Genomic DNA, 24,507 nt, shown 5'->3' with positions numbered 1-24,507 from the left:
ATAACTTATTTGATGTTTTAGCTATAATTTAGGGGTAAAACTAAATATTAACTATTTTCTTAACATTGTCACATCATCATTTTAATGGAGATGAGGGTAGAGTGACCATTTTGTTATAAATAAATAATGTTAGTGACAAATTTCTTATAAATCGATAATGTTTGTGACCAGTTTGTCACTTTTAAAACTTTAGTGGGAAAAACAAAAACTTACTCAAACATTAGTTATCATTGGTGTAGTTTACCCAGAAAAAAACTATAATTTCCTTATCTTTATAGCTATCTGTCCATACATTGTGTAAATATTGTGGAAAAGTCCATGTCTTTGGGTAACTCAAAGTGCCAGAATTCTCGACCCACCAAGCCTATACTGAGATCACTAGCTAGAATTTGGCTTGGATCAAATAAGCTCCCAAATCAAACTTTGCTGTATTTTCCACGCATTACATTTTGGGATTTCTTCCGCTTCCCTATTCCAGATAACATTTTTTGGTCCCCTCCATGTCCATGCTTCCAAAAGTCTAAGCTTACCCTCTTCAAATGACAAGACTTACGGCCATGGCGTCCTCCATCTCACCTTCCACATTCTTATGCACATCTTTTGCAAGCTCCAAGTCGGCTACTTGCTCCTTGTCTCCTTTGCTTTCACTTCGGAAACCCTCGCCTTTCCGTTTCTCCACCTGGTTTCCTCAATTGGGTCCTTCCATTTTCTCTCAATGGAGTGGTCTGAAGCATCTGGGCATTTCTATCTCACCAAAATCTCTTAAATCGGGTATCTTCTGTCCGGGTCTCCACTTTTATGCTCTAGACTTTTACTCTAAACTTCTTTTTATTTGATCCTCAAATCCATTATTTTCTTCTGTGAAACGGGGATGTTTCAGAAAGAAGGGGAAGATGTAAAGGAAAGGTGGTCCATGCATCTTTGTTTGGGGTTGGAGCACCTGAGGCTTTGGTAATTGGGGTGGTTGCTTTGTTGGTATTTGGTCCGAAGGGTTTGGCTGAGGTACACCCATTTTACATCTTTCAATTTTAGTATAGGCATCAACACATCACTTGCTCCTTTTTAGGTTTGTAATATTTGATGATTTTCCTTACTGTTTGTTTCCTTCACATAGATATATGTGTTTATACAGTTCCATTTTTGTAATTTCATGCGGGTATTGCGTATTGGATTAAGGTAAGTGATAATCTTTGGAAACATAGGCCTTATGGCAGCTAGTTTCAAATATTAATCTCTATTCAATGCTTCAAATAATGAATAATACCCAGTTGGTTAAGCAACAATCAGTGATTGATGGTATGCATTCTGTCATAAAGATATAGTATTAGATGGTTAGAATTTTCTAAAGGGTGCTTGGAATATTATGAAAAGGTAGTTGGTGAATCCTTTTAGTTGCGATGAAATCTTATTTTGTTCTGTCAACACACAGAAATTTACTGCCTGCTGTTTTTATCATACTTATGTGTTTTTGCCCCTTGTGTAAAAAACATTTTCATTTAAGCCAATGCATTTTGTTAGTGATCTTCGACAAGATAATGTCTTTTTGCCCCTTATGTGAAAACATTTTCATCTAAGCCAATGCATTCCGTTGGTGATCTTTGTTGACTATATGACTCCGATGACTTTCCCATTGTCTGGCAAGGAAAACACCATTGCATTACCCTATTTTAATCTCTAAGTTTCGTCATACTTTCTGAGCTAGTTCCAACTTATGCCTTCCCGACGAGCATGCTTGGATGTCTTTAGTGATTCTGATCTTTAGTCTTTACCTGAGACCCCTCTTTGAAATTTTACTAAATGGCTCGATATATCTAAAAGCATCTCAGTTGTTGGGACTTTACAGTTAAAAGATATTTACTAAGAGTTGAACATTTACTAAGAGATGAACATTTACTTGCGTATTGTGATAAGAATTGGTAATTATATGCTGTATGCCACATTTCATCATTGAACTTCGAGTTGTTCAAATCTGAGGGTTGAATATATACTTATGTATTGTGATAAGAATTGGTAATCATATGCTGTATGTCACTTTTCATCCATTGGATTTCAAGTTGGTCAGATCTAAAGTTGAATATATACTTATGTATTGTGATAAGAATTGGAAATCATATGCTGTTTCCACGAAGTCTGAAGTGTCACAAGGGCACCAAAAGAAAATAGATAAAGTGCTTAGCTGCGTTGATCCTGAAAGTAGAAGTTGCATTGTGATACTTTTGAACTTATCAAGAATTTATTTATAACTGCATAGGAGTCATTTTGACGCATTTAGTAAATGATTATTCTCGGAGTTTAGCACGATGCGGCCAGTAGCTGTTTAGTCTGCATTTTTATTGTTTCTTTTGCTACTTATTTTTGATAATTAAAAGTGAAAAATAGACGGCCTTTTTGTTACAAATTGTGCGGCTTTCCTTTTATATGAGATAATTATGTTTAGGTTGTCACATTTGAGCTACTTATTATTATTATTTTTTAATATCAATTTGTTTTTTTAAGAAAATTTTGGAGGAAGCAAAAACAAAGTATTAAATATTATAATATAACCATCAAACAGAACCTTATATAGTTAGGATAATATTCTGTTCAAGTTAAATTCTTTCAGCATCTCAAATGGCCTATTAAACTGCAGGTTGCTAGGAATCTGGGAAAAACATTGCGAGCATTCCAACCCACAATTAGAGAACTTCTGGTAAGGGCTGAACCTTTTGGTTTTACTTGTATCTTTACCATGTAATAGCTTTGCCCTTCTGAAATCTTCGCCATTTTATATTCTGTGAAGGAAGTCTCAAGGGAATTCAAGAGCACCCTTGAACGAGAGATCGGTCTTGACGAAATGCCAAGTTCAACACAGAACACGCCGAATAGAAACAGCCCCTATATAAGATCTCCTCCAACCCCTTCACCGTTTAACAGCGCCGAGGAAACTGGTAGTGAGGCTGACCTGGGTAAGTGCTTCATATTCTCATATTCAAGGCTATTAATGTCATGATTTTGTCTTATTGTTTCCAATCCTTCATACATTATTTATGAATCTCTTACCCTGAAACATGCAATAAATCCTACCATATAGTATTCACTCCGTCTGTTTATGATGTCGTGGTCGATTCCCTTTGTATATGTCAAAGTTATATAAAGAAGCATGTGATTCGTCACCTTACTGCAGGTTTCATACAATCAGTAAACGAGGCGTATACTAGTGAAGAGTACTTGAAGATCACAGAAGAGCAGCTAAAAGCTTCAGCTTCGAAACAGCAGGGCCAGACCGCCTCTCCTGGAGAAACAGAACTAGGATCCCCAAATCAAGATGGTCAGTTTTTTTTTTATCTGTCTAATTTCTGTCCATTGCCTCTCTTTCTCACTGTGGTGTTATTTGTATCAAAATTGTCAACAGCTACTACCAAGGAAACCGTGGCTGGTGGGATGCTTCCATCTCGGAAACCTGACAGCGAGACATGAAATGACAGTAATGGGGATAGAAAGATCGAGTAATCTTACAGAAGCCTCGGAGCAAGGGACTGTAGCCTTGTCAACAAGTATAAAAAAAGGAAAGAAACACCACGTTTTGTTCCTTTACGATTCTTCTAAATTTTGATTGATTGACTGTATATTATTAGTTATTTGCAAATGTTTTTGTCCGTACGTAGTCGGCTAGGGTAATTGTACTACATAATTTGATCTTGTTTTCATTGATTTGACAACTTTTTGGTACTATAACATGAAAATTAATGAACTAAATCTTTTAAATCATTTCAGTAACAACTTGTATCCAAAGTTAATATTAAGGGTAAACTATTTAGTCATCCACCTGTCATTTTAGTTCTGGTTTGGTCATTTAATTATTAATATTTTTTTAAAATAATTATTAACGTTATATTTTAATTTTATTTTAGTTATTTGTTTTTAGAAAAATTAAAGGTGACGTTGATATGTTATCATAAGATAATATTATATAATTATTAAAAAAATTTAAAAAAATTATTATAACAGTAGTTATGCTAATTTTTAATCAGTGAATAATCAAAATGAAACTTAATTTTTAATCGGTGAATAATCAAAATGAAATTAAAATGTAATATAAGTGATTATTTTAAAAAACAAATAATAAGATTATTGAATGTCAGGATAATTAAGGCATTAACGATACAAATCAATTCAAACACCTTAAACATTCTACAAAAGAAAACAGCTTAATAAACACGGATATTATTGAAGGGTGGAAATTATTTTCACATTCATAGAGATCAGTTCATTCTCATTAATCGACCAAGCTTTTTATCTGATCAAAATAGATGTGAAAATGGAACCCTTATTAGTCTACCAGTTCATGCTAAATAAGAAGCAGGAAAAAAAGGGGGGGGGGGACAAGACTTCCATGAGAAAGTCGTCGTCTTTCTCCAACTGCTCCACGGCAGCAGCTTCCAAGGTGATCTCCACATCAATGCTCCTCCCACCGCTCTTCCCCTGATACAAATAACCGTGAAGTCTTCGGTTTAAGGTTACGTGCTCGGATCACGTGTCGCTAAATGTGCACTGCTAGAGATTGGAAAGTGGAGAATGGTTTGGAGCCTGGGGTTGGTGGGTGGGAGTTAGCTTTGGGCTTGATCTTGTCGATGGCGGTTTTGGGGAACGGGCAGAGTTTCTCCCTGAGCTGGTGGGCATCTCCGTTGAAAGTGGCTAGTGGGTTGGGAGGGAGCGAGAGATCCAGTTTCACACGGGTGTTTCTGGCTTTGGTCCGGTCGAGGAACGGTGGGACGGCAACCGAGTTGGAGCTTCTACAGATTTGAGCCCAGGTGCTCATGAAATGCCAGGTCGAGGTTCCGTCGAGGATGGCGTGATTGAACGCACACCCAATTGCCAATCCATCTTTCAACTTCGTTAACTACTGGAGTTGGGAAAATTATAAGAAATTATGAGCACAACCGAACAAAAATAGAACAACCTTTTAAGGTTAAATCAACTGATAAATAATATTCTTTTAAATATTTTGATTAGAATTATCTAATTTTAAGATAAAGTATATAAATATCTCCAATTATAATTGTTGTTTTATTGAGTATTAAAAATTATAAAAAGTTATTTGATTAGATTTCATTGTTTTGTTGAATCAATGACTATTAAAAGTTTTAGAATGGTAACTCAATAATTTATGTGTTCCAAACTCGTATTTTTCTATTAAAAATTGGCAATCATCTAAGCTGGATATTAACATATTGATTAAGATATGATAAAATTTGATATCATAACCGTTTGAGTTGTACTTTGTGGATTCTCTGTTTACATTATGTGATTTATGTCGTCGAGTCGGTTCTTGAAAGTAATGACGACGTCAATAGACATCATCAAAATATGATTTTATTATATATAAGTCGGCAGATTAACATTCAGTTTAGACGATCATCAATATTTTAACGAAAAAATGATGTGTTTGGAATATACGAATAATCGGATGAACATTTTATAACTTTTAATAATATGACAACTCAACAAAATAAATCCTATAGTGAATAAACATTTGTATACTTTATCCTTAATTTTATATGATGAAAATAAAATACTCCTAAAGTATTAAATAAATTTTGGGCGGATGAAAAATCAGATGGAGAAGATTAAAAATTCACATGGCATTAGACCCACCAATTAGTCCTTTCATCTGGATCTACCTTCAATGGATAAAGCCAATTTCATTTTCAACAAAATATCTAAATAACTAGTAGAAATGTTAAGTGATGATTAATGAGCTAATTACATATAGTACTCATTTGTCAATCCGAAGAAAATTGCAGGCCAAATTCTGATGTGCATGTAGGATCTAACAGTATCAATATAATGAACCAACAACTAGAAGTTAAAAGAAACATATTTACCTGCACAGACAATAGAGGCCTGTGTAAGCCCTCCAAGTTGAGGACACCATTGTAGGGTATCAAGTCCTTGAGAGAGCTCGTGCCTTCATCGGCAGCGAGCTCATTGACGGCGATCCCTTGGGCGACGGCTTACAACACCTAGACGCCGTCCATATCATCGTCGTAATCCACCCTGAAAACCCCATCTTCATCTTTTCCAAGCTTGCCTCCCAGCTGATAAAACTCCTCCAAAACCACCCTCAGCCCATCCTTGAGTTTCTCCACCTTCGCTTCCAACTCCCCACACTAGTAAAACTGCAGCTTCTGGTTGTAATAGAATGCCAGATATGGGAGATCAAATCTGACTAGTTGACATTCTTTTCTCCCTATCATCTTTCCGGGCTTCACGTGGGTTTAGGTGGTGATTTTCACCTTTGACATGATCTCTTCTTCCTTATTTCCTGCTTCAGCTGCCATGTCTTTGATCTGTTTCTTTTCTTTTCTGGAGGTAGAAAGAAGAGGTTATGTCATAACTATTTTTTTAAACAATTAAGTTTAAAAAAACAATTATGGTTTATTTTGAAAAATAAGCGATTTTGAATTAATTTGAAAATTTTAAATTGGAGTCGCCGTTGACCTTTGGGCTGTGTAGGTTGAATACCTAAAAACGTCATTTAAAACAATTTTAAGAAAAATTGTTTTTTAAGACAAAAAATTGGTATGCGTTTACCAAAAACTCGACTTAACGGGTCCGGGAGTCGGTTACGCATGAGGAAGGATAAACACCCCCACAACGCTCAAAATTGGTACTTTGTCGCTTATATATTGTCACAAATGGTGGAAGTTGTGAATTCGTGTCAATATTTAAATTACGATCCTTTTATTGAAAATGATATTTTTCAAATTATTTGTTAAAGGGCATTCATTGTTTTAAAGATAAATCGTGGGATTTATTTTACACACCTCAGAGTTTTTGATCGAAAACCTTTCAATTTATTTTATGTAAAATATATATTTTTACAATGTTTTATTCAAGTTATATTCCTTAAGCTATGTTTTGATACTTATATGTATATGATTATGAAAATGTGATATGTGAATATGCTTATACAAAAATGTTCGATGTGAAAGTGCCTATGTGAACAAGATACACACTGAATAATGAAATGATAAATAATTATGTGGTTAAAAAGATCAAGGTATATGTATGAGAATTAGAGGTATAGTTGGCATGAAAAGAGTCGAGGGTTCTATGTGGTCCTTCGGGACAAACTTATGTGGTCATTCAAGACAATCCTATGTGCTCCTTCAGGAGAAAACTATGTGGTCCTTCGGGACAAATATGTGGCACGTCGGTGCAAATTATGTGAGTTGTGGTGACAACATTTGTGCACAACCTCAGTGTACTCAAATACTTAGAGTTCTCAGTAATATACATTGGGCATTTGAAAACTAAGTTATATAAGCCGAACAAAGTATAAAAGAATGTATTCTTGTTATGAAAAGCAATTTGAATTAGTTATGAAATGTTTCTATGAAATGAATAAAAATTTCAATCTACAAAGTTTTATTTGACTCGTAATTGCCTCACTAAGTAGATGATTTAGCGTGTGATTGTTTCATTCGTAGGTTCGAAGAAAAGAGAAGATTAAAGTTAGAAGAGGACATCATACTCTTGAGGAGGGTCAGATCAGATTTATTTGAATGTAGGTTCTTTATTTTGGTAATATTGTTGGCATATACTATACGTTGTAAATTAAAATGCCCTGATCTATTTTGTAAACTTATACTTTTTGTATTTATTGTAAATTATTAAGTGTGTGAATATGAGTGTGAGTTTTTATTATTTACTTTAATTCAAGGGTTCCACCATTTTAATACCAATAAAAAGTTTAAATTTTCCCTAGTTTTTAATAGTCAATGATTTGAAAAGTCAATGTGACACCTCGGACTCGTATCCGAGTTGGGTACTAGTTAGGAGTGTTATATTTAATGGTATTAGAGCTATGGTTTAATTGATTTTAAGTTCGAAATAAGGTCGTGTTTGGTTTTAAAAAGTGTACATGTCAACTAAGAGTTAAGTCTTTCTGATCTGATAAGGTAATTAGTATGTTGTCCTTACTAAATAAATAATGATTTGATCTTGCTAAATGTCGGACTTTGAGGGCTCCCGAAGTGAAGCGGGAGATAGAAATGAAGGTAGTAGTAACTCACCAACCCCAAGTAGGCAAGGTGAGGAACATGTGCCACAGGGAATGCCTATACAAGACCAAGGGACATTTTTCCAGACGTTGGACAAGTTTCTAACTTGTTTCCAACCGTCTACTGCCTCAGCTCCTAAGATGAATGTGGCTAAGGAGCTTAGAAGTTTGGGAGCACCTGAATTTAAAGGATAAACTGAGGAAGGTCCCATTGTTGTTGATATGTGGCTTAATGACATTAAGATTATGCTATAGAGTCTCCATTGTTCTGAAATTGAGAAGCTAATGGGGTAGTTTCATAACTAAGAGGTCAAGCCAGAATATGGTGGACGAATGTGATGATGCGAGCTACAAAGGACCAGGTGACATGGTCGCTCTTTCTGGATGGGTTTAAGAACAAATACATCGGGGATCAATTCATCCGTAAGATGAAACTAGAATTTATGAATTTGAAGCAAGGGAATCGCACTGTGTATGAGTACGAGTGTGAGTTCTACAAGTTGAGTAGATTTTTAGTAGAGTTGGTCCCTACGGAAAAATACTCATGTGATTGGTTTGTGAAGGGTTTACGCCCTCAATTGAAAAAGTTATTGTTAGCACTAAATCTTTCTTCATTTTAAAGTAGTGAATCGAGCCAAAGCCTTGGAATGAGCTCAAAATGAGAGATTTGGGGAGAAAAAGACTCAATGGAATAAGAAAGCTCGTGCCTTGTCAAGTGCATCACAATCGAAGAAAAGTCGAGGTTTGAGTTTTCGACCTCAGACTAGATCAGAGTCAAGTGCATCCTCAGGTAGATGATTCAGTTCTGGAAGAGCTAGACAAACTCAATCAGTGGAATCAGGAGTGAAAAAGTCTAGTCAATGTCAGCATTGTGGAAAACATCATAGTGGCGTATATCGAAGAGTCTCAGCAGCTTGTTTTAAGTGTGGAGAGGAAGAACATTTTATTTGGGACTTCCCAGTGATAATCGGAGAGCCTGCTCAAACAGAAAGATCCACTGATGCACCTCTGAGAGGTAGAGGAAGAGTTCGAGAAAGAAATCAGTTCGAGTCAACAACTCAACTTAAAGTGCGCTCTACTACTCGAGTGTACAACCTTAACACCAGTGAAGATTGTGATATCCTGAAATCATCACAAGTACTTTCAGTTAGCTGGTCTACCTGTTTTAGTTTTGATTGATCCGAGATCGAATTACTCTTATGTTAGTAATAAATTAGTGAAAGATTTAAGAATTCAGTTAGAACCTATTAATAGTGAGGTGATTGTGACTAACCCATTAAGGCATAGTTCTCGGGTTAAACAAATTTGTCGATGGTGTCCTATAAGGATTCAGGGAATTGAATTCTCTGCTAATCTAATGGAATTATCCTTTGATGAGTTTGAGGTTATCTTAGGAATAGATTGGTTGTATCATTATCACGCCAATGTTGAATGTCGATTAAAGCGAGTTGTGTTGAGAAGTTTGATGGATCGGAAGTTAGTATACTCTGCGAGAGACTCAATCCCTTAGCTAATGTGATATCAGTGATGTCGGCTAAGAAGTTAATGTTACAAGGATGTCAAGCTTTCATCACTAATGTAATTGATATTCGAGCTAAGGGAAGAAGATTGGAAGATATTCCGACTATCCGAGAGTTTCCAGAAGTATTTCCTGAGGAATTATCAGGATTATCTCCTAATAGGGAGATAGAGTTTCAGATTGAGCTTTTTCCAGGATCAACACCAATTTCGATGGCTCCTTACAGAATGGCTCTGAAAGAACTGAGTGAGTTAAAGAATCAGCTGCAAGAGCGTTTAGATAAAGGATTCATTAGACCCAATGTTTCGCCTTGGGGTGCGCTGGTTCTATTTGTAAAGAAGAAAGATGGATCTATGCATCTCTATATTGATTAACGATAACTCAAAAAGGTGACCATAGAGAATAAGTATCCTATCCCAAGAATCGATGATTTGTTTGATCAACTAAAGGGAGCTTCCAAGATTGATTTGTATTCTGGTTATCACCAGTTGAAGATTCAAGAGAAGGACATTGCAAAGACAACTTTTAGGACGTGGTATGGTCATTATGAATTTGTAGTTATGCCGTTTGAGTTAACGAATGCACCTGTTGTGTTTATTGACCTCATGAATAGAATATTTTAGCCCTATCTTGATCAGTTCGTAGTCATCTTCATTGACGATATCTTGATGTATTCAACGAAAAATGAGGAGCATGACGCTCATCTGTGGGTGATTCTTCAAACATTGCGAGATAAGAGGCTTTATGCTAAACTGTCTAAATGTGAGTTTTGGCAATAAAAAATAATGTTTCTCAGACATGTGGTTTCTGCAGAGGGGATTCGGGTGGATCCTCAGAAGGTAAAAGTTGTTTTAGATTGGGGAATTCCGAATAATGTGTCAGAAGTTCAAAGTTTCCTAGGTTTTACAGGTTATTATTGGAGGTTTGTTAAGAACTTCTCGATGATATCTTTTACTTTGACCAAGTTGTTAAGAAAATAATTGTCTTTTGCTTGGACCCCTGATTGTCAAAATAGTTTTGAAGCATTGAAAAAAATTTTGACAGAGGCTCCAGTGTTAGTGCAACTAGAATCGAACAAGGATTTTACTATTTTTAGCGATACTTCCCATAATGGTCTGGGGTGTGTATTAATACAAGATGGAAAAGTAGTCGCATATGCTTCGAGACAACTTAAATCCCATGAGAAGAACTATCCGACACATGATCATGGTTAGCAGTTATGGTATTTGCACTGAAGATTTAGCGCCACTATTTATATGGTGAGCGTTGCTACATTTACACATATCACAAAATTTTGAAGTATTTGTTAACTCAAAAAGAGATTAACCTAAGACAAATAAGGTGGATCAAGCTACTTAAAGACTACGAAGCGATAATAAATTATTATCCCATAAAAGCTAACGTGGTAGCGGATGCTTTTAGCCAAAAGACTTTTGCAGCTCTACGTGTGTTAGATACCCGACTCGCATTGAAGGAAAATAGTTCTCTAGTAGCTGAGTTGAAGTTAAAACCTTTACTTTTGGATCAAATTAGGGAATTTCAAAAGAAAGATGATAAGTTTTTTGCAAAGATTGAACAAGTGGATAAAGGTGAAATTAAGGATGATAACTCCGTTAAAAGGTCATATTTGGGACCTTTTCACTTAAGTTATTGACTGTCTAAGAGCCCATATAGGATCATATAAATCCATTTAGGAGCATATAGTTTCATGTGGTGGAATTATGTTTGTCACGAAATTTTATTTTGTAATCGGTGCTACTTTATGGGGAAGGTGTTTGTTTGGTGATGTGCAGGATTTGGGAGCAAGGAAAAGAAAAAGGGAAATGTCGGGACATGATGAGAAGAATGCAAATGCCGATTCGGTTGACATTTCGAGAGCGAACAAAATGAAAGAAGATAATTTTCAGAGCCAGCTGTCCTTGTCTTCACGTGATCTCTACCCGTGAGGAGACACCTTCCTGTAGAGGACCATGCACTGCTGTAGCTGATCCTGCTGGATCATGCCCTACTGTAGCTGATTCTGCTGGACCTCAACCTACTACAGCCTAATCTTGTCAGGTATTCAGCCAGCCTCCTAGGCTGGACCACTGCCAGCTGACCAAGGGGACTACTACCACCTCTGCTCACCTTTACGTGAATGAAGCATGATTTGGGGTATCCTATGAATTTCAACACAAATTCCTAGGTTTATTATCCCATATAAATAGGAGATGAAGCCACCTTGCAAAAAGACTTTTACACACGCTACTTTGAGCTAGAAAATTTGAAGGAAAAGGTCTCTCTTTTCTCCACCTATCCTATTTGCCATGGCATTCCTTTGTTGACAAGCATAGAGGGAGTGGCGAACTAGTCGTCCGAGAGGAGCTAGCCTACTGGGACAGTCCGTGGTGGCCGAGGGAAGCTCTGACAGTACACGTCGAAGGCTTTTCCTACTTTCCTTTACTCTTTGCTTTCATATTTATCATCTGGGTTGTAAGGAACAGATTAACTTCTTGCTTTGTGCTTGAAATATTCAAACCCCACCATGAACTAGTCTTATTTTGGTGAGAGTTCATTTTGGATATTTAAGTTTTATTTTAATGAATGGTTATTTTTGTATGTTATTATCTGTTTTGTTTATCGAGTTTAATGCCTTAAGATTGTATGAGCTATGAGAGTAACCATTCCTTAGGATATTACTTAGTGTTCGAGAGAATGACTAAGTATCACATCCTTCGTATTCGAGAGAAACTAGGGATGAACCACATAAGCAAGGGGTTCTAGATAGTAACTAGGCCTAATCTACCTTAAAGATAAGGCTAGGATTTCAGTCGACTAAAAGGAGTAGTACATGATTGAGAGGTTAGATGTTAATGCTGCCACAAAAAGGTATTGTCGTGACATATCCTATTATCTGGACCAATAGGATCCCTGCAGTAGCTAACGCCAAGCGGTTTGCCAAGGCATCTTCAAATTGTTGAATCCCTTAACTAGAGATATCATAGGGCACTCTTAGTAAACTCTGTCAAGAAGATAAGGCATAGAAGTAAGACCATTCTGAGAAGTAGTCTTAAACTTCCCAAGTGACCCCTATCTTTCATTCCCATAGTAGCTTGTCGTGTGAGGAAGTTAAAGTCCCAATAATTAAATCCAACATTTACATTTTACTTTGCATTTACATTTTTATTTGTTTGCACTGAACACAATATAACTTGCCATGACATATCCATTTGTTTCCACATCACACTACCATTCCATTTCCTCAACATCCATTTCATTTTGCCACAACATTCTCATTTGTACATACCATCACTAACTATACTTAAGTAAAGTAGATTGCTTTTATTGAACTTATCAATTTCCTCCAATCCATGTGGATATGATACTCACTCATCACTGTATTACTTGTTCAATTTTGTATATTTACACATATTTTCACGATCAATTATAGTACTCGCAACACACAAACAAGTTTTTTGTGCTGTTACCTGGGATTGACAACTGGAAGTTAATTGGTTTTGTCATAGCATTTATATTTTAATATTTTTTTTATATAGTTTTACTTTTTATTTTCCTTATCTTTTTCAAGTTTTTCTTGGTGTTTGACTAGAAGACACTCTAACGAGCCATTAGAACCGGTTGAACCTGAGATCGAGAGGATTTTTAGACGAAGAAAGCTTGTTCAACGTGCAAATATGTATCAAATCGGAAATCAAGGCATTGATCATGAGGAAGATCAGAATGCCGAGGCAATTCGAAATGCTAGGAATATAGCCAGACCTCGTGCCATTCGTGATCACTTAAACCCTATCTTATATGACTTAAATCCTAGAATTGTGGCACCAGAGATTCAGGCTGTTTATTTCGAGTTCAAACCTGTCATTTTCAATATGTTAAATTTTATAGGGCAATTTGGGGGCATGCCAAATGAAGATGCTAGACAATATATTCTTAACTTATTGGAGGTGTGGGATTCTTTTCGTCAACAAGGAGTTCACGAATATGTATTGAAGTTAAAGTTATTTCCATATTCTCTGCGTAACCGAGCAAGGGCTTGATTGAGTAGCGTTCCAGCGGGTTCAATGGAGTCCTGGACTGATCTGTGCAAAAAAAGAATTATACGGTATAATCCTCTAAACATGAACACCCAACTGAGGAACAACATCGCTTCTTTTCATAAAGCTGATGACGAATCATTGTATGAATGTTGGGATCGGTATAAAGGATTGCTTCGTAAATGTTCAAATAATGTTTTCAAGATTGGATGCAAGTGGTGATGTTCTATAACAGAGTTAATGCACCCACGAGGATGATGCTAGATGTCTCGGCAAATGGGACATTACTTGACAAATCACCTACAAAGGCATTTGACATACTGGATAGGATTGCCAACAACGATTATAAATTTCCATCTACAAGGCTTGGACTTGGGCGAAAATCACATGGAGTATTTAAGCTATACGCTAAGGATTCGGTGTCCGTCCAACTTGCTGCTATCACCAATATGTTAAAGAATTGGCAAAGACCAAGCGAGGTGAGAGAAGTAAATGCAACCAATTCAACATGTTTATTGTGCCATGATAATCACCATAAGAGTGAGTGCCCGACTAATCAAGAATCCATCAACTATGTGGGAAACTATAATCAAGGTAACAACAACCCCTATTCTGGATGGTGTTAACATCCAAACTTTTCATGGGGAAATTAAGGAACCAACAATACTAATCAACTAGTTTGGCGGTAGAATTTCAATGACTCCCAAGGTTTTCAAACGAATATGCCATGGAATAATTCTCACAAGGGAGGGCCATCTCCATCTAACACAAGTTTTTAGAGGCCAAAATACAAGAGTTCATAGCAACTACGAAGACCATGCTGCAAGACCATGCAACCTCTATAAAAAATCAATGAGCCTTGATTCATAGACACAGTTCATCTCTGAGGACATTGGAGGGTTAGGTTGTTCAAATTGCTGCGACATTACAAGAATAACGACCAGGTCATATGCCGAGTGACACTGAAGTCACAAAACCTCATGGAAAAGAACAATGCAGTATACTAACTCTATGGAGTGGTACCCAAATCAATGTAGAAGATAAGTTTGGGGGAAGACAGAATAATGATTTACCCCCTGTAACCGTGCAAGCTGATCAAGAATTACTAGAAGAAACACTAGTGGAAGAGGATAAGGATGAGGGTTCATCAAGTAAAGTGACTGAAGGAGCAAACAAAAATGCCAAGGCAAACACTGTTCCCACCCTTCAGTATAGAAAGTCAATCCCCCACCTCATTTCCCGTAAAGACTGAAGAAGCATAACGATGATATTCAATTCAAAAAGTTGTTGACATTCTGAGTCAACTTCATATCAATGTTCCTTTTCTGAAAGCTATGGAACAAATATCGACATATGCTAAATTCCTCAAGGAGATTGTTACCAAGAAAATAAAGGCTGAGCAATACGAGACAATTGCCATGGCAAAAGAATATTGCTCTGCCTTAAGCAAGCTGCCACCAAAAAGATAAGATCCAAGAAATTTTATCATTCCATGTTCGATAGGAGACAAATATGTTGGGAAGGCACTATGTGACATTGGCTCAAGCGTGAACTTAATGCCTAAGTCAATTTTGTGAAGCTTGGAATAGGAAATGCAAGACCCACCTCGGTTATCTTGCAATTAGCTGATCGTTCACATGTTCGTCTCAAAGGGCGAATTGAGGATGTCATTTTACGTGTTGACAAGTTCATATTTCCAGTAGACTTTCTTATTCTGGACTGTGAGGTCGATTCCACAACACCCATAATTTTGGAGAGACCCTTTCTAGCTACCGGTCACATTCTTATCGACTGCGAGAAGGGTGAGCTGACCATGAGAGTGGTCGATTGATGTGTCACTGTGAATGTCTTCCGTTCTCTCAAATACATGGACGATTCTAAAGAATTCCAAAGCATTTTATAAGTGGATTCATTTATAGAAAGAGATGCATATCAATTTTTCCATGACAATCTCATTCACCTGAAACTTATGAGAGGCTATTTAAAGAATTAAATGCCAAAATGTGTAATGATTTTTCTTTCAAGGAGAAACAGGCTAGCTTCCTTATAGCTAGCCCAGGTATGCATTTTGAACTTGTGAATTTCGATGAGTTTGTTCCTCCTAAGCCCTCATTACAGTATGCACTTACCCTAGAGTTAAAGAATTTGTCACAGAATCTTCAATATGCTTATCTGGGTAGTGATGAAACTTTACCTGTGATAATTTCATCTGCCCTTACTTCTAACCAAGAATGTTGTCTGCTAAGTGTTTTGTCACAGAACAAGAGAGTGTTAAGATGGACGATGGCAGATCTGAAGGGAATAAGTCTAACCATTTGTATGCACAAAATCTTGCTAAAAGAATACTATGGAAAATCTATGGAACCACAACGAAGATTAAACCCAATCATGAAGCAAGTTGTGATGAAAGAAATTCTCAAGTGGCTTGATGCTGGAGTGATTTACCCCATTTGTGATAGTTCTTGGGTGAGTCCCGTCCAATGTGTGCCAAAGAAGGGAGGCATGACCATGGTGACAAGTGAAGACAATGAGCAGTTACTAACACGCACTGTCATTGGGTGGCGAATATGTATGGACTACCGCAAACTCAACAAGGCCACCAAGAAGGATTACTTCCCTTTGTTGTTCATTGATCAAATGTTGGATCAACTAGCTGGCGAGGCATAATACTGTTTCTTGGACAGATATCTGGGGTATAATCAAATTGCCATCGCTCTTGAGGACCAAGAGAAGACAATGTTCACGTGACCCTATGGCACTTATGCTTTTCGAAGAATGCCTTTTGGACTCTGTAATGCCCCGGCAACCTTTCAGCGCTGCATGTAAGACATATTTGCTGACATGGTTGAGGATTTTCTTGACATGTTTATGGATGACTTCTCTGTGTCTGGAGATGACTTCGAAAAATGCCTCAACAATTTGGAAAAGGTACTCAAACGATGTGAGAAGGTCGATCTCGTTCTGAATTGGGAAAAGCGTCACTTCATTATGACCGAAGGCATTGTTCTAGGCCATAAGATCTCTAAAAAGGGCAATGAAATGGATAAAGCCAAAATCGAGGTGATCGAGAAGCTATCCCTACCAACTTCTGTCAAAGGCATTATGAGTTTCCTTGGACATGTTGGGTTTTATAGAAGATTTATCAAGGACTTCTCCACTATATCCAAGCCCTTATGTACCCTAATTCAACAAAATAAGCCATTTGTGTTTGATCAAAATTGTCATGGTGTATTCACCGAGCTGAAACAAAGACTTATCTCTGCTCCTATCGTGGTTCCCCTAGATTGGACGTCATCATTCGAAATAATGTGTAATACAAGCGATTTTATCGTGGGAGCTGTGCTTGGGCAACGTAAAGGTAAAAAAATTTCATGTTATATATTATGCTAGTCGTACCTTGAATGAAGTAAAATTGAACTATATTGCCACTGAGAAAGAATTACTTGTCGTGGTATTTGCATTTTATAAGTTTAGGCTATACTTGATAGGCACCAAAGTCCTAGTTCACACTGATCACTCAACTATAAAATACTTAGTGAACAAGAGAGATGCCAAGCCTAGACTCATTAGGTGGATATTACTACTGCAAGAATTTGACTTAAAGGTAACATATAGGAAAGGTACTGAGAACCAGGTTGCAAATCATTTATCTAGGCTAGAGAACATTTCAGAATGCCATGACATTTTAGATATTAAAGAGGAATTCCCTGATGAGAAAATTTTTTATGCCACGGAAATCCCGTGGTACACTTACATTGTTAATTTTCTTGTTAGTGGTATTTTTCCTTATGAATTAAACATCTAGGGTAAGACAAAGTTTTAGCATAATGCCAAGTTCTATTTTTGGGACGGCCGTATTTGTTTAAATAATATGCCGATCAAATGATTTGACGATGTGTCCCTAAAGAAAAGCAAAATGACATGCTACTCCATTGCCACACAGCTCCCTGTGGAGGGTATTGCGGAGGTGTACGGACTGTTGGTAAGGTCCTCAAATCAGGATTTTACTGGCTGTCACTATTCAAGGATGCTCACAAATTTTGCAAAGATGTGATAGATGCCAATGCACAGGGAACATCTCCAGACAACACGAAATGCCATTACAAAATATTTTGGAGATAGAGCTCTTTGACGTTTGGGGCATTGACTTCATGGGACCGTTCCCATATTCTTTTGGAGACTTGTATATTTTGCTTACTGTGGACTACGTATCTAAGTGGTTTGAAGCGATTGCCACACCGAGGAATGACTAAAACTGTGCTCAAATTCCTTCACAATAACATCTTTACTCAATTTGGAGCACCAAGAGTCATCATCAGTGACGTGGGCACTCATTTTGATAACAAGCTAATTGCCAAGGCATTACAAAAATATGGAGTGCGACATAAGATTGCCACAACATATCACCCATAAACCAATGGGCAAGCTAAAATGTCCAATCGAGAAATTTAGCAAATCCTAGAGAAGGTAGTGAACCCTAGAATGAAGGACTGGTCCCCCAAGCTGGACGAAGTGCTCTGGGCTTATCGAACGGCATTTAAAAAACCTTTGGAAATGTCACCTTTCAAGATGGTATATAGGAAAGCTTGTCACCTACCTGTGGAATTATAACATAAGGCATATTGGGCGATCAAGAAGCTAAACTTCAACGCACAATTAGTTGGGGAGCAAAGGTTACTCGATCTGAATGAAATAGAAGCTTTTCGAGCACAATCATATGAAATTTCCAAGATTTACAAATAAAAAACCAAGAAGTGGCATGATTGAATGCTTTTTCCACGGTATTTTCATATTGGCCGGTAGGTGCTCTTGTTTAACTCGAGGCTTAAGCTCTTCCCTGGAAAAGTGAAGTCACGATGGTCAGGACCATTTAAAGTACACCATGTTTACCCTCATGGCACTGTGGATATCAAGAATATGGATGATGGATCTATTTTTAAAGTCAACGGCCATCGTTTGAAGGCTTATAAAGGAGTTTTACCCATTGCTAAGCATTTTGAAGATGTTGTAACATTTTAGATTTACTTATGTGCATAAATAACACTTTACTTTGCTACTGTTTTATTCAATTTTATTTTAAGTGATTAATTTATTTTTTCTTTACAAAATTAATGGTCCACACAGCCTGTAATAGATGAATATATGGTGAAAACAAAAGGAAATGGGCGGTAACAACACAAAAAGAGGAGGGAAACTTTTTAACTTTTCACCTTTTTGAATTGTTTAGTTTCTTTTGGGTTACTTTATTATTTTTTGTCCTTTTTCCTTCCCATACCCTGCCCACATATTAAATAACCCCCATCATTTTTACTTTTTATATTGTTCTTATATTTTTCACTTTTTCACTTAGTTTTCATCTCTTATTCTTCTTTCCTTCTTAGCACCGAAAAGTTGTAGCCAAAAAGCTTCGAGCTTTTTCATTTTTTCTTTTTCTTGTCAACTAACCATGGTGAGATCACGTCCCTCTAGCTCGGCTCCAACCTCTCCATCATGTTTCGTGTATGAAGCAGCACAAGAAAGGTTTCAAACCCTTAAAACCATCTAGTATTCTTTGAGTTGGGTTTGTTTTGCCGAAGAGGAAGATGGAGACCTTGGCAGTGATGTAATGGACATTGTACACCAGCACAAGTGGCAAAATTTTCCAAGCATCTAGAGAATGTGAACGCGTCTCCGGTAAAAGAATTCTATGCTAACATAACTAATCCGTATCAGTATGCCGTGGTGGTTCATGGTATTTCTATTCGTTTTACTTCTTCAGCTATTAATAGATATTTTTATTTGCAGGATGTTATAGATAACCACACCACTTTCACGAAAGAGACAGACAATGAAACTTATCATGGTATTTTGGAAGACCTTTGTTTTTCCAACACACAGTGGAAGGGCTAGCAAGTGAGCCAACGAACGGTGGACCGAGAGAGGCTACAGCCAAGGGCCAAGTTGTGGAATAACTTCAATAAGCCCAAGTTTTTCCCTACTACCCATAACACCACTGTTTCATTGCAAAAGATGCTTCTGTTGCACTCTATTTTAGTAGGGCATTAAGTTGACATAGGCAAACTCATTGTGGAATAAGTTCATACATGTCTGAAGAGACCTGACAGTGCCTTGGTATTTCCAAACCTTATTACAGCTCTCTACCGTAAGAAGAAGGTGCTCGAGGAACAATTTGATGAGATATTGCCTGGCCTGTCAGTATTGCAAAGGCCAAGATTCCTATGTTACTTGGATTCAAGGAAACCAAGGGAAAAGAGAAAGAGGAGAACACTTCTCGTGCTGATGCAAATCCAGATGTTAGGGCAAAGCTAGATGCCCTAAAGGAGGTCACCAAGCACACTCAAGAGCATGTCGAGCAACTAACCAGTAAGTTGAAGATCTTCTTTGCATATGTACAACACCGAGATGAGTTTATTGTGAATGCTTTCATGGAGATTCTCCCGCAAACAAATTTCAATATCCCAGTATTCCCTGCTAAGCTCTTGTAACCATTTGGAGACTTGTATATTTTGCTTACTGTGGACTACGTATCTAAGTGGTTTGAAGCGATTGCCACACCGAGGAATGACTAAAACTGTGCTCAAATTCCTTCACAATAACATCTTTACTCAATTTGGAGCACCAAGAGTCATCATCAGTGACGTGGGCACTCATTTTGATAACAAGCTAATTGCCAAGGCATTACAAAAATATGGAGTGCGACATAAGATTGCCACAACATATCACCCATAAACCAATGGGCAAGCTAAAATGTCCAATCGAGAAATTTAGCAAATCCTAGAGAAGGTAGTGAACCCTAGAATGAAGGACTGGTCCCCCAAGCTGGACGAAGTGCTCTGGGCTTATCGAACGGCATTTAAAAAACCTTTGGAAATGTCACCTTTCAAGATGGTATATAGGAAAGCTTGTCACCTACCTGTGGAATTATAACATAAGGCATATTGGGCGATCAAGAAGCTAAACTTCAACGCACAATTAGTTGGGGAGAAAAGGTTACTCGATCTGAATGAAATAGAAGCTTTTCGAGCACAATCATATGAAATTTCCAAGATTTACAAATAAAAAACCAAGAAGTGGCATGATTGAATGCTTTTTCCACGGTATTTTCATATTGGCCGGTAGGTGCTCTTGTTTAACTCGAGGCTTAAGCTCTTCCCTGGAAAAGTGAAGTCACGATGGTCAGGACCATTTAAAGTACACCATGTTTACCCTCATGGCACTGTGGATATCAAGAATATGGATGATGGATCTATTTTTAAAGTCAACGGCCATCGTTTGAAGGCTTATAAAGGAGTTTTACCCATTGCTAAGCATTTTGAAGATGTTGTAACATTTTAGATTTACTTATGTGCATAAATAACACTTTACTTTGCTACTGTTTTATTCAATTTTATTTTAAGTGATTAATTTATTTTTTCTTTACAAAATTAATGGTCCCACAGCCTGTAATAGATGAATATATGGTGAAAGCAAAAGGAAATGGGCGGTAACAACACAAAAAGAGGAGGGAAACTTTTTAACTTTTCACCTTTTTGAATTGTTTAGTTTCTTTTGGGTTACTTTATTATTTTTTGTCCTTTTTCCTTCCCATACCCTGCCCACATATTAAATAACCCCCATCATTTTTACTTTTTATATTGTTCTTATATTTTTCACTTTTTCACTTAGTTTTCATCTCTTATTCTTCTTCCCTTCTTAGCACCGAAAAGTTGTAGCCAAAAAGCTTCGAGCTTTTTCATTTTTTCTTTTTCTTGTCAACTAACCATGGTGAGATCACGTCCCTCTAGCTCGGCTCCAACCTCTCCATCATGTTTCGTGTATGAAGCAGCACAAGAAAGGTTTCAAACCCTTAAAACCATCTAGTATTCTTTGAGTTGGGTTTTGTTTTTGCCGAAGAGGAAGATGGAGACCTTGGCAGTGATGTAATGGACATTGTACACCAGCACAAGTGGCAAAATTTTCCAAGCATCTAGAGAATGTGAACGCGTCTCCGGTAAAAGAATTCTATGCTAACATAACTAATCCGTATCAGTATGCCGTGGTGGTTCATGGTATTTCTATTCGTTTTACTTCTTCAGCTATTAATAGATATTTTTATTTGCAGGATGTTATAGATAACCACACCACTTTCACGAAAGAGACAGACAATGAAACTTATCATGGTATTTTGGAAGACCTTTGTTTTTCCAACACACAGTGGAAGGGCTAGCAAGTGAGCCAACGAACGGTGGACCGAGAGAGGCTACAGCCAAGGGCCAAGTTGTGGAATAACTTCAATAAGCCCAAGTTTTTCCCTACTACCCATAACACCACTGTTTCATTGCAAAAGATGCTTCTGTTGCACTTTATTTTAGTAGGGCATTAAGTTGACATAGGCAAACTCATTGTGGAATAAGTTCATACATGTCTGAAGAGACCTGACAGTGCCTTGGTATTTCCAAACCTTATTACAGCTCTCTACCGTAAGAAGAAGGTGCTCGAGGAACAATTTGATGAGATATTGCCTGGCCTGTCAGTATTGCAAAGGCCAAGATTCCTATGTTACTTGGATTCAAGGAAAACAAGGGAAAAGAGAAAGAGGAGAACACTTCTCGTGCTGATGCAAATCCAGATGTTAGGGCAAAGCTAGATGCCCTAAAGGAGGTCACCAAGCACACTCAAGAGCATGTCGAGCAACTAACCAGTAAGTTGAAGATCTTCTTTGCATATGTACAACACCGAGATGAGTTTATTGTGAATGCTTTCATGGAGATTCTCCCGCAAACAAATTTCAATATCCCAGTATTCCCTGCTAAGCTCTTGTAACCATTTAGAGACTTGTATATTTTGCTTACTGTGGACTACGTATCTAAGTGGTTTGAAGCGATTGCCACACCGAGGAATGACTAAAACTGTGCTCAAATTCCTTCACAATAACATCTTTACTCAATTTGGAGCACCAAGAGTCATCATCAGTGACGTGGGCACTCATTTTGATAACAAGCTAATTGCCAAGGCATTACAAAAATATGGAGTGCGACATAAGATTGCCACAACATATCACCCATAAACCAATGGGCAAGCTAAAATGTCCAATCGAGAAATTTAGCAAATCCTAGAGAAGGTAGTGAACCTAGAATGAAGGACTGGTCCCCCAAGCTGGACGAAGTGCTCTGGGCTTATCGAACGGCATTTAAAAACCTTTGGAAATGTCACCTTTCAAGATGGTATATAGGAAAGCTTGTCACCTACCTGTGGAATTATAACATAAGGCATATTGGGCGATCAAAAAGCTAAACTTCAACGCACAATTAGTTGGGGAGCAAAGGTTACTCGATCTGAATGAAATAGAAGCTTTTCGAGCACAATCATATGAAATTTCCAAGATTTACAAATAAAAAACCAAGAAGTGGCATGATTGAATGCTTTTTCCACGGTATTTTCATATTGGCCGGTAGGTGCTCTTGTTTAACTCGAGGCTTAAGCTCTTCCCTGGAAAAGTGAAGTCACGATGGTCAGGACCATTTAAAGTACACCATGTTTACCCTCATGGCACTGTGGATATCAAGAATATGGATGATGGATCTATTTTTAAAGTCAACGGCCATCGTTTGAAGGCTTATAAAGGAGTTTTACCCATTGCTAAGCATTTTGAAGATGTTGTAACATTTTAGATTTACTTATGTGCATAAATAACACTTTACTTTGCTACTGTTTTATTCAATTTTATTTTAAGTGATTAATTTATTTTTCTTTACAAAATTAATGGTCCACACAGCCTGTAATAGATGAATATATGGTGAAAGCAAAAGGAAATGGGCGGTAACAACACAAAAAGAGGAGGGAAACTTTTAACTTTTCACCTTTTTGAATTGTTTAGTTTCTTTTGGGTTACTTTATTATTTTTTGTCCTTTTTCCTTCCCATACCCTGCCCACATATTAAATAACCCCCATCATTTTTACTTTTTATATTGTTCTTATATTTTTCACTTTTTCACTTAGTTTTCATCTCTTATTCTTCTTCCCTTCTTAGCACCGAAAAGTTGTAGCCAAAAAGCTTCGAGCTTTTTCATTTTTTCTTTTTCTTGTCAACTAACCATGGTGAGATCACGTCCCTCTAGCTCGGCTCCAACCTCTCCATCATGTTTCGTGTATGAAGCAGCACAAGAAAGGTTTCAAACTCTTAAAACCATCTAGTATTCTTTGAGTTGGGTTTTGTTTTTGCCGAAGAGGAAGATGGCGACCTTGGCAGTGATGTAATGGACATTGTACACCAGCACAAGTGGCAAAATTTTCCAAGCATCTAGAGAATGTGAACGCGTCTCCGGTAAAAGAATTCTATGCTAACATAACTAATCCGTATCAGTATGCCGTGGTAGTTCATGGTATTTCTATTCGTTTTACTTCTTCAGCTATTAATAGATATTTTTATTTGCAGGATGTTATAGATAACCACACCACTTTCACGAAAGAGATAGACAATGAAACTTATCATGGTATTTTGGAAGACCTTTGTTTTTCCAACACACAGTGGAAGGGCTAGCAAGTGAGCCAACGAACGGTGGACCGAGAGAGGCTACAGCCAAGGGCCAAGTTGTGGAATATCTTCAATAAGCCCAAGTTTTTCCCTACTACCCATAACACCACTGTTTCATTGCAAAAGATGCTTCTGTTGCACTCTATTTTAGTAGGGCATTCTATTGACATAGGCAAACTCATTGTGGAATAAGTTCATACATGTCTGAAGAGACCTGACAGTGCCTTGGTATTTCCAAACCTTATTACAGCTCTCTACCGTAAGAAGAAGGTGCTCGAGGAACAATTTGATGAGATATTGCCTGGCCTGTCAGTATTGCAAAGGCCAAGATTCCTATGTTACTTGGATTCAAGGAAACCAAGGGAAAAGAGAAAGAGGAGAACACTTCTCGTGCTG

General features: G+C 37.4%; 1 protein-coding gene and 1 pseudogene across 2 annotated transcripts; one reads left to right on the top strand and one right to left on the bottom strand.

The window, feature by feature from the left end:
• The first annotated feature begins 480 nt into the window (after positions 1-480).
• Positions 481-3,675, top strand: LOC120157423 (sec-independent protein translocase protein TATB, chloroplastic-like). 2 transcript variants are annotated; one of them, XM_039168544.1, is made up of 6 exons: positions 481-771; positions 881-1,002; positions 2,630-2,689; positions 2,780-2,945; positions 3,164-3,307; positions 3,392-3,675. In XM_039168544.1, exons 1-6 carry the CDS (start codon positions 540-542, stop codon positions 3,454-3,456), a joined length of 789 nt encoding a protein of 262 aa, XP_039024475.1. In that variant the 5' UTR covers positions 481-539; the 3' UTR covers positions 3,457-3,675. The 2 variants fall into 2 exon arrangements, with proteins under 2 accessions (XP_039024475.1, XP_039024474.1); XM_039168543.1 differs by having other exon boundaries at positions 482-771; positions 3,389-3,675.
• Positions 3,676-4,255: 580 nt separating this feature from the next.
• Positions 4,256-6,355, bottom strand: LOC120157422 (annotated as a pseudogene).
• Positions 6,356-24,507: the final 18,152 nt, after the last annotated feature.

The sequence above is a fragment of the Hibiscus syriacus genome, unplaced genomic scaffold, assembly GCF_006381635.1.
Source record: "Hibiscus syriacus cultivar Baekdansim isolate YM2019G1 unplaced genomic scaffold, ASM638163v2 tig00111254_pilon, whole genome shotgun sequence".
Classification (NCBI taxonomy): domain Eukaryota; kingdom Viridiplantae; phylum Streptophyta; class Magnoliopsida; order Malvales; family Malvaceae; genus Hibiscus; species Hibiscus syriacus.
The sequence above is the reverse complement of the archived record's forward strand: the minus strand, read 5'-3'. Positions and strand labels throughout refer to the sequence as shown.

Excerpts from the sequence above, each read along its gene's own strand:
- LOC120157423 (XM_039168543.1), top strand. The coding sequence starts at position 540 with ATGACAAGACTTACGGCCATGGCGTCCTCCATCTCACCTTCCACATTC. Across the intron at positions 772-880 it reads ACCAAAATCTCTTAAATCGG|AAAGAAGGGGAAGATGTAAA; the intron begins GTATCTTCTGTC and ends GGGATGTTTCAG. Across the intron at positions 2,690-2,779 it reads CCACAATTAGAGAACTTCTG|GAAGTCTCAAGGGAATTCAA; the intron begins GTAAGGGCTGAA and ends TATTCTGTGAAG.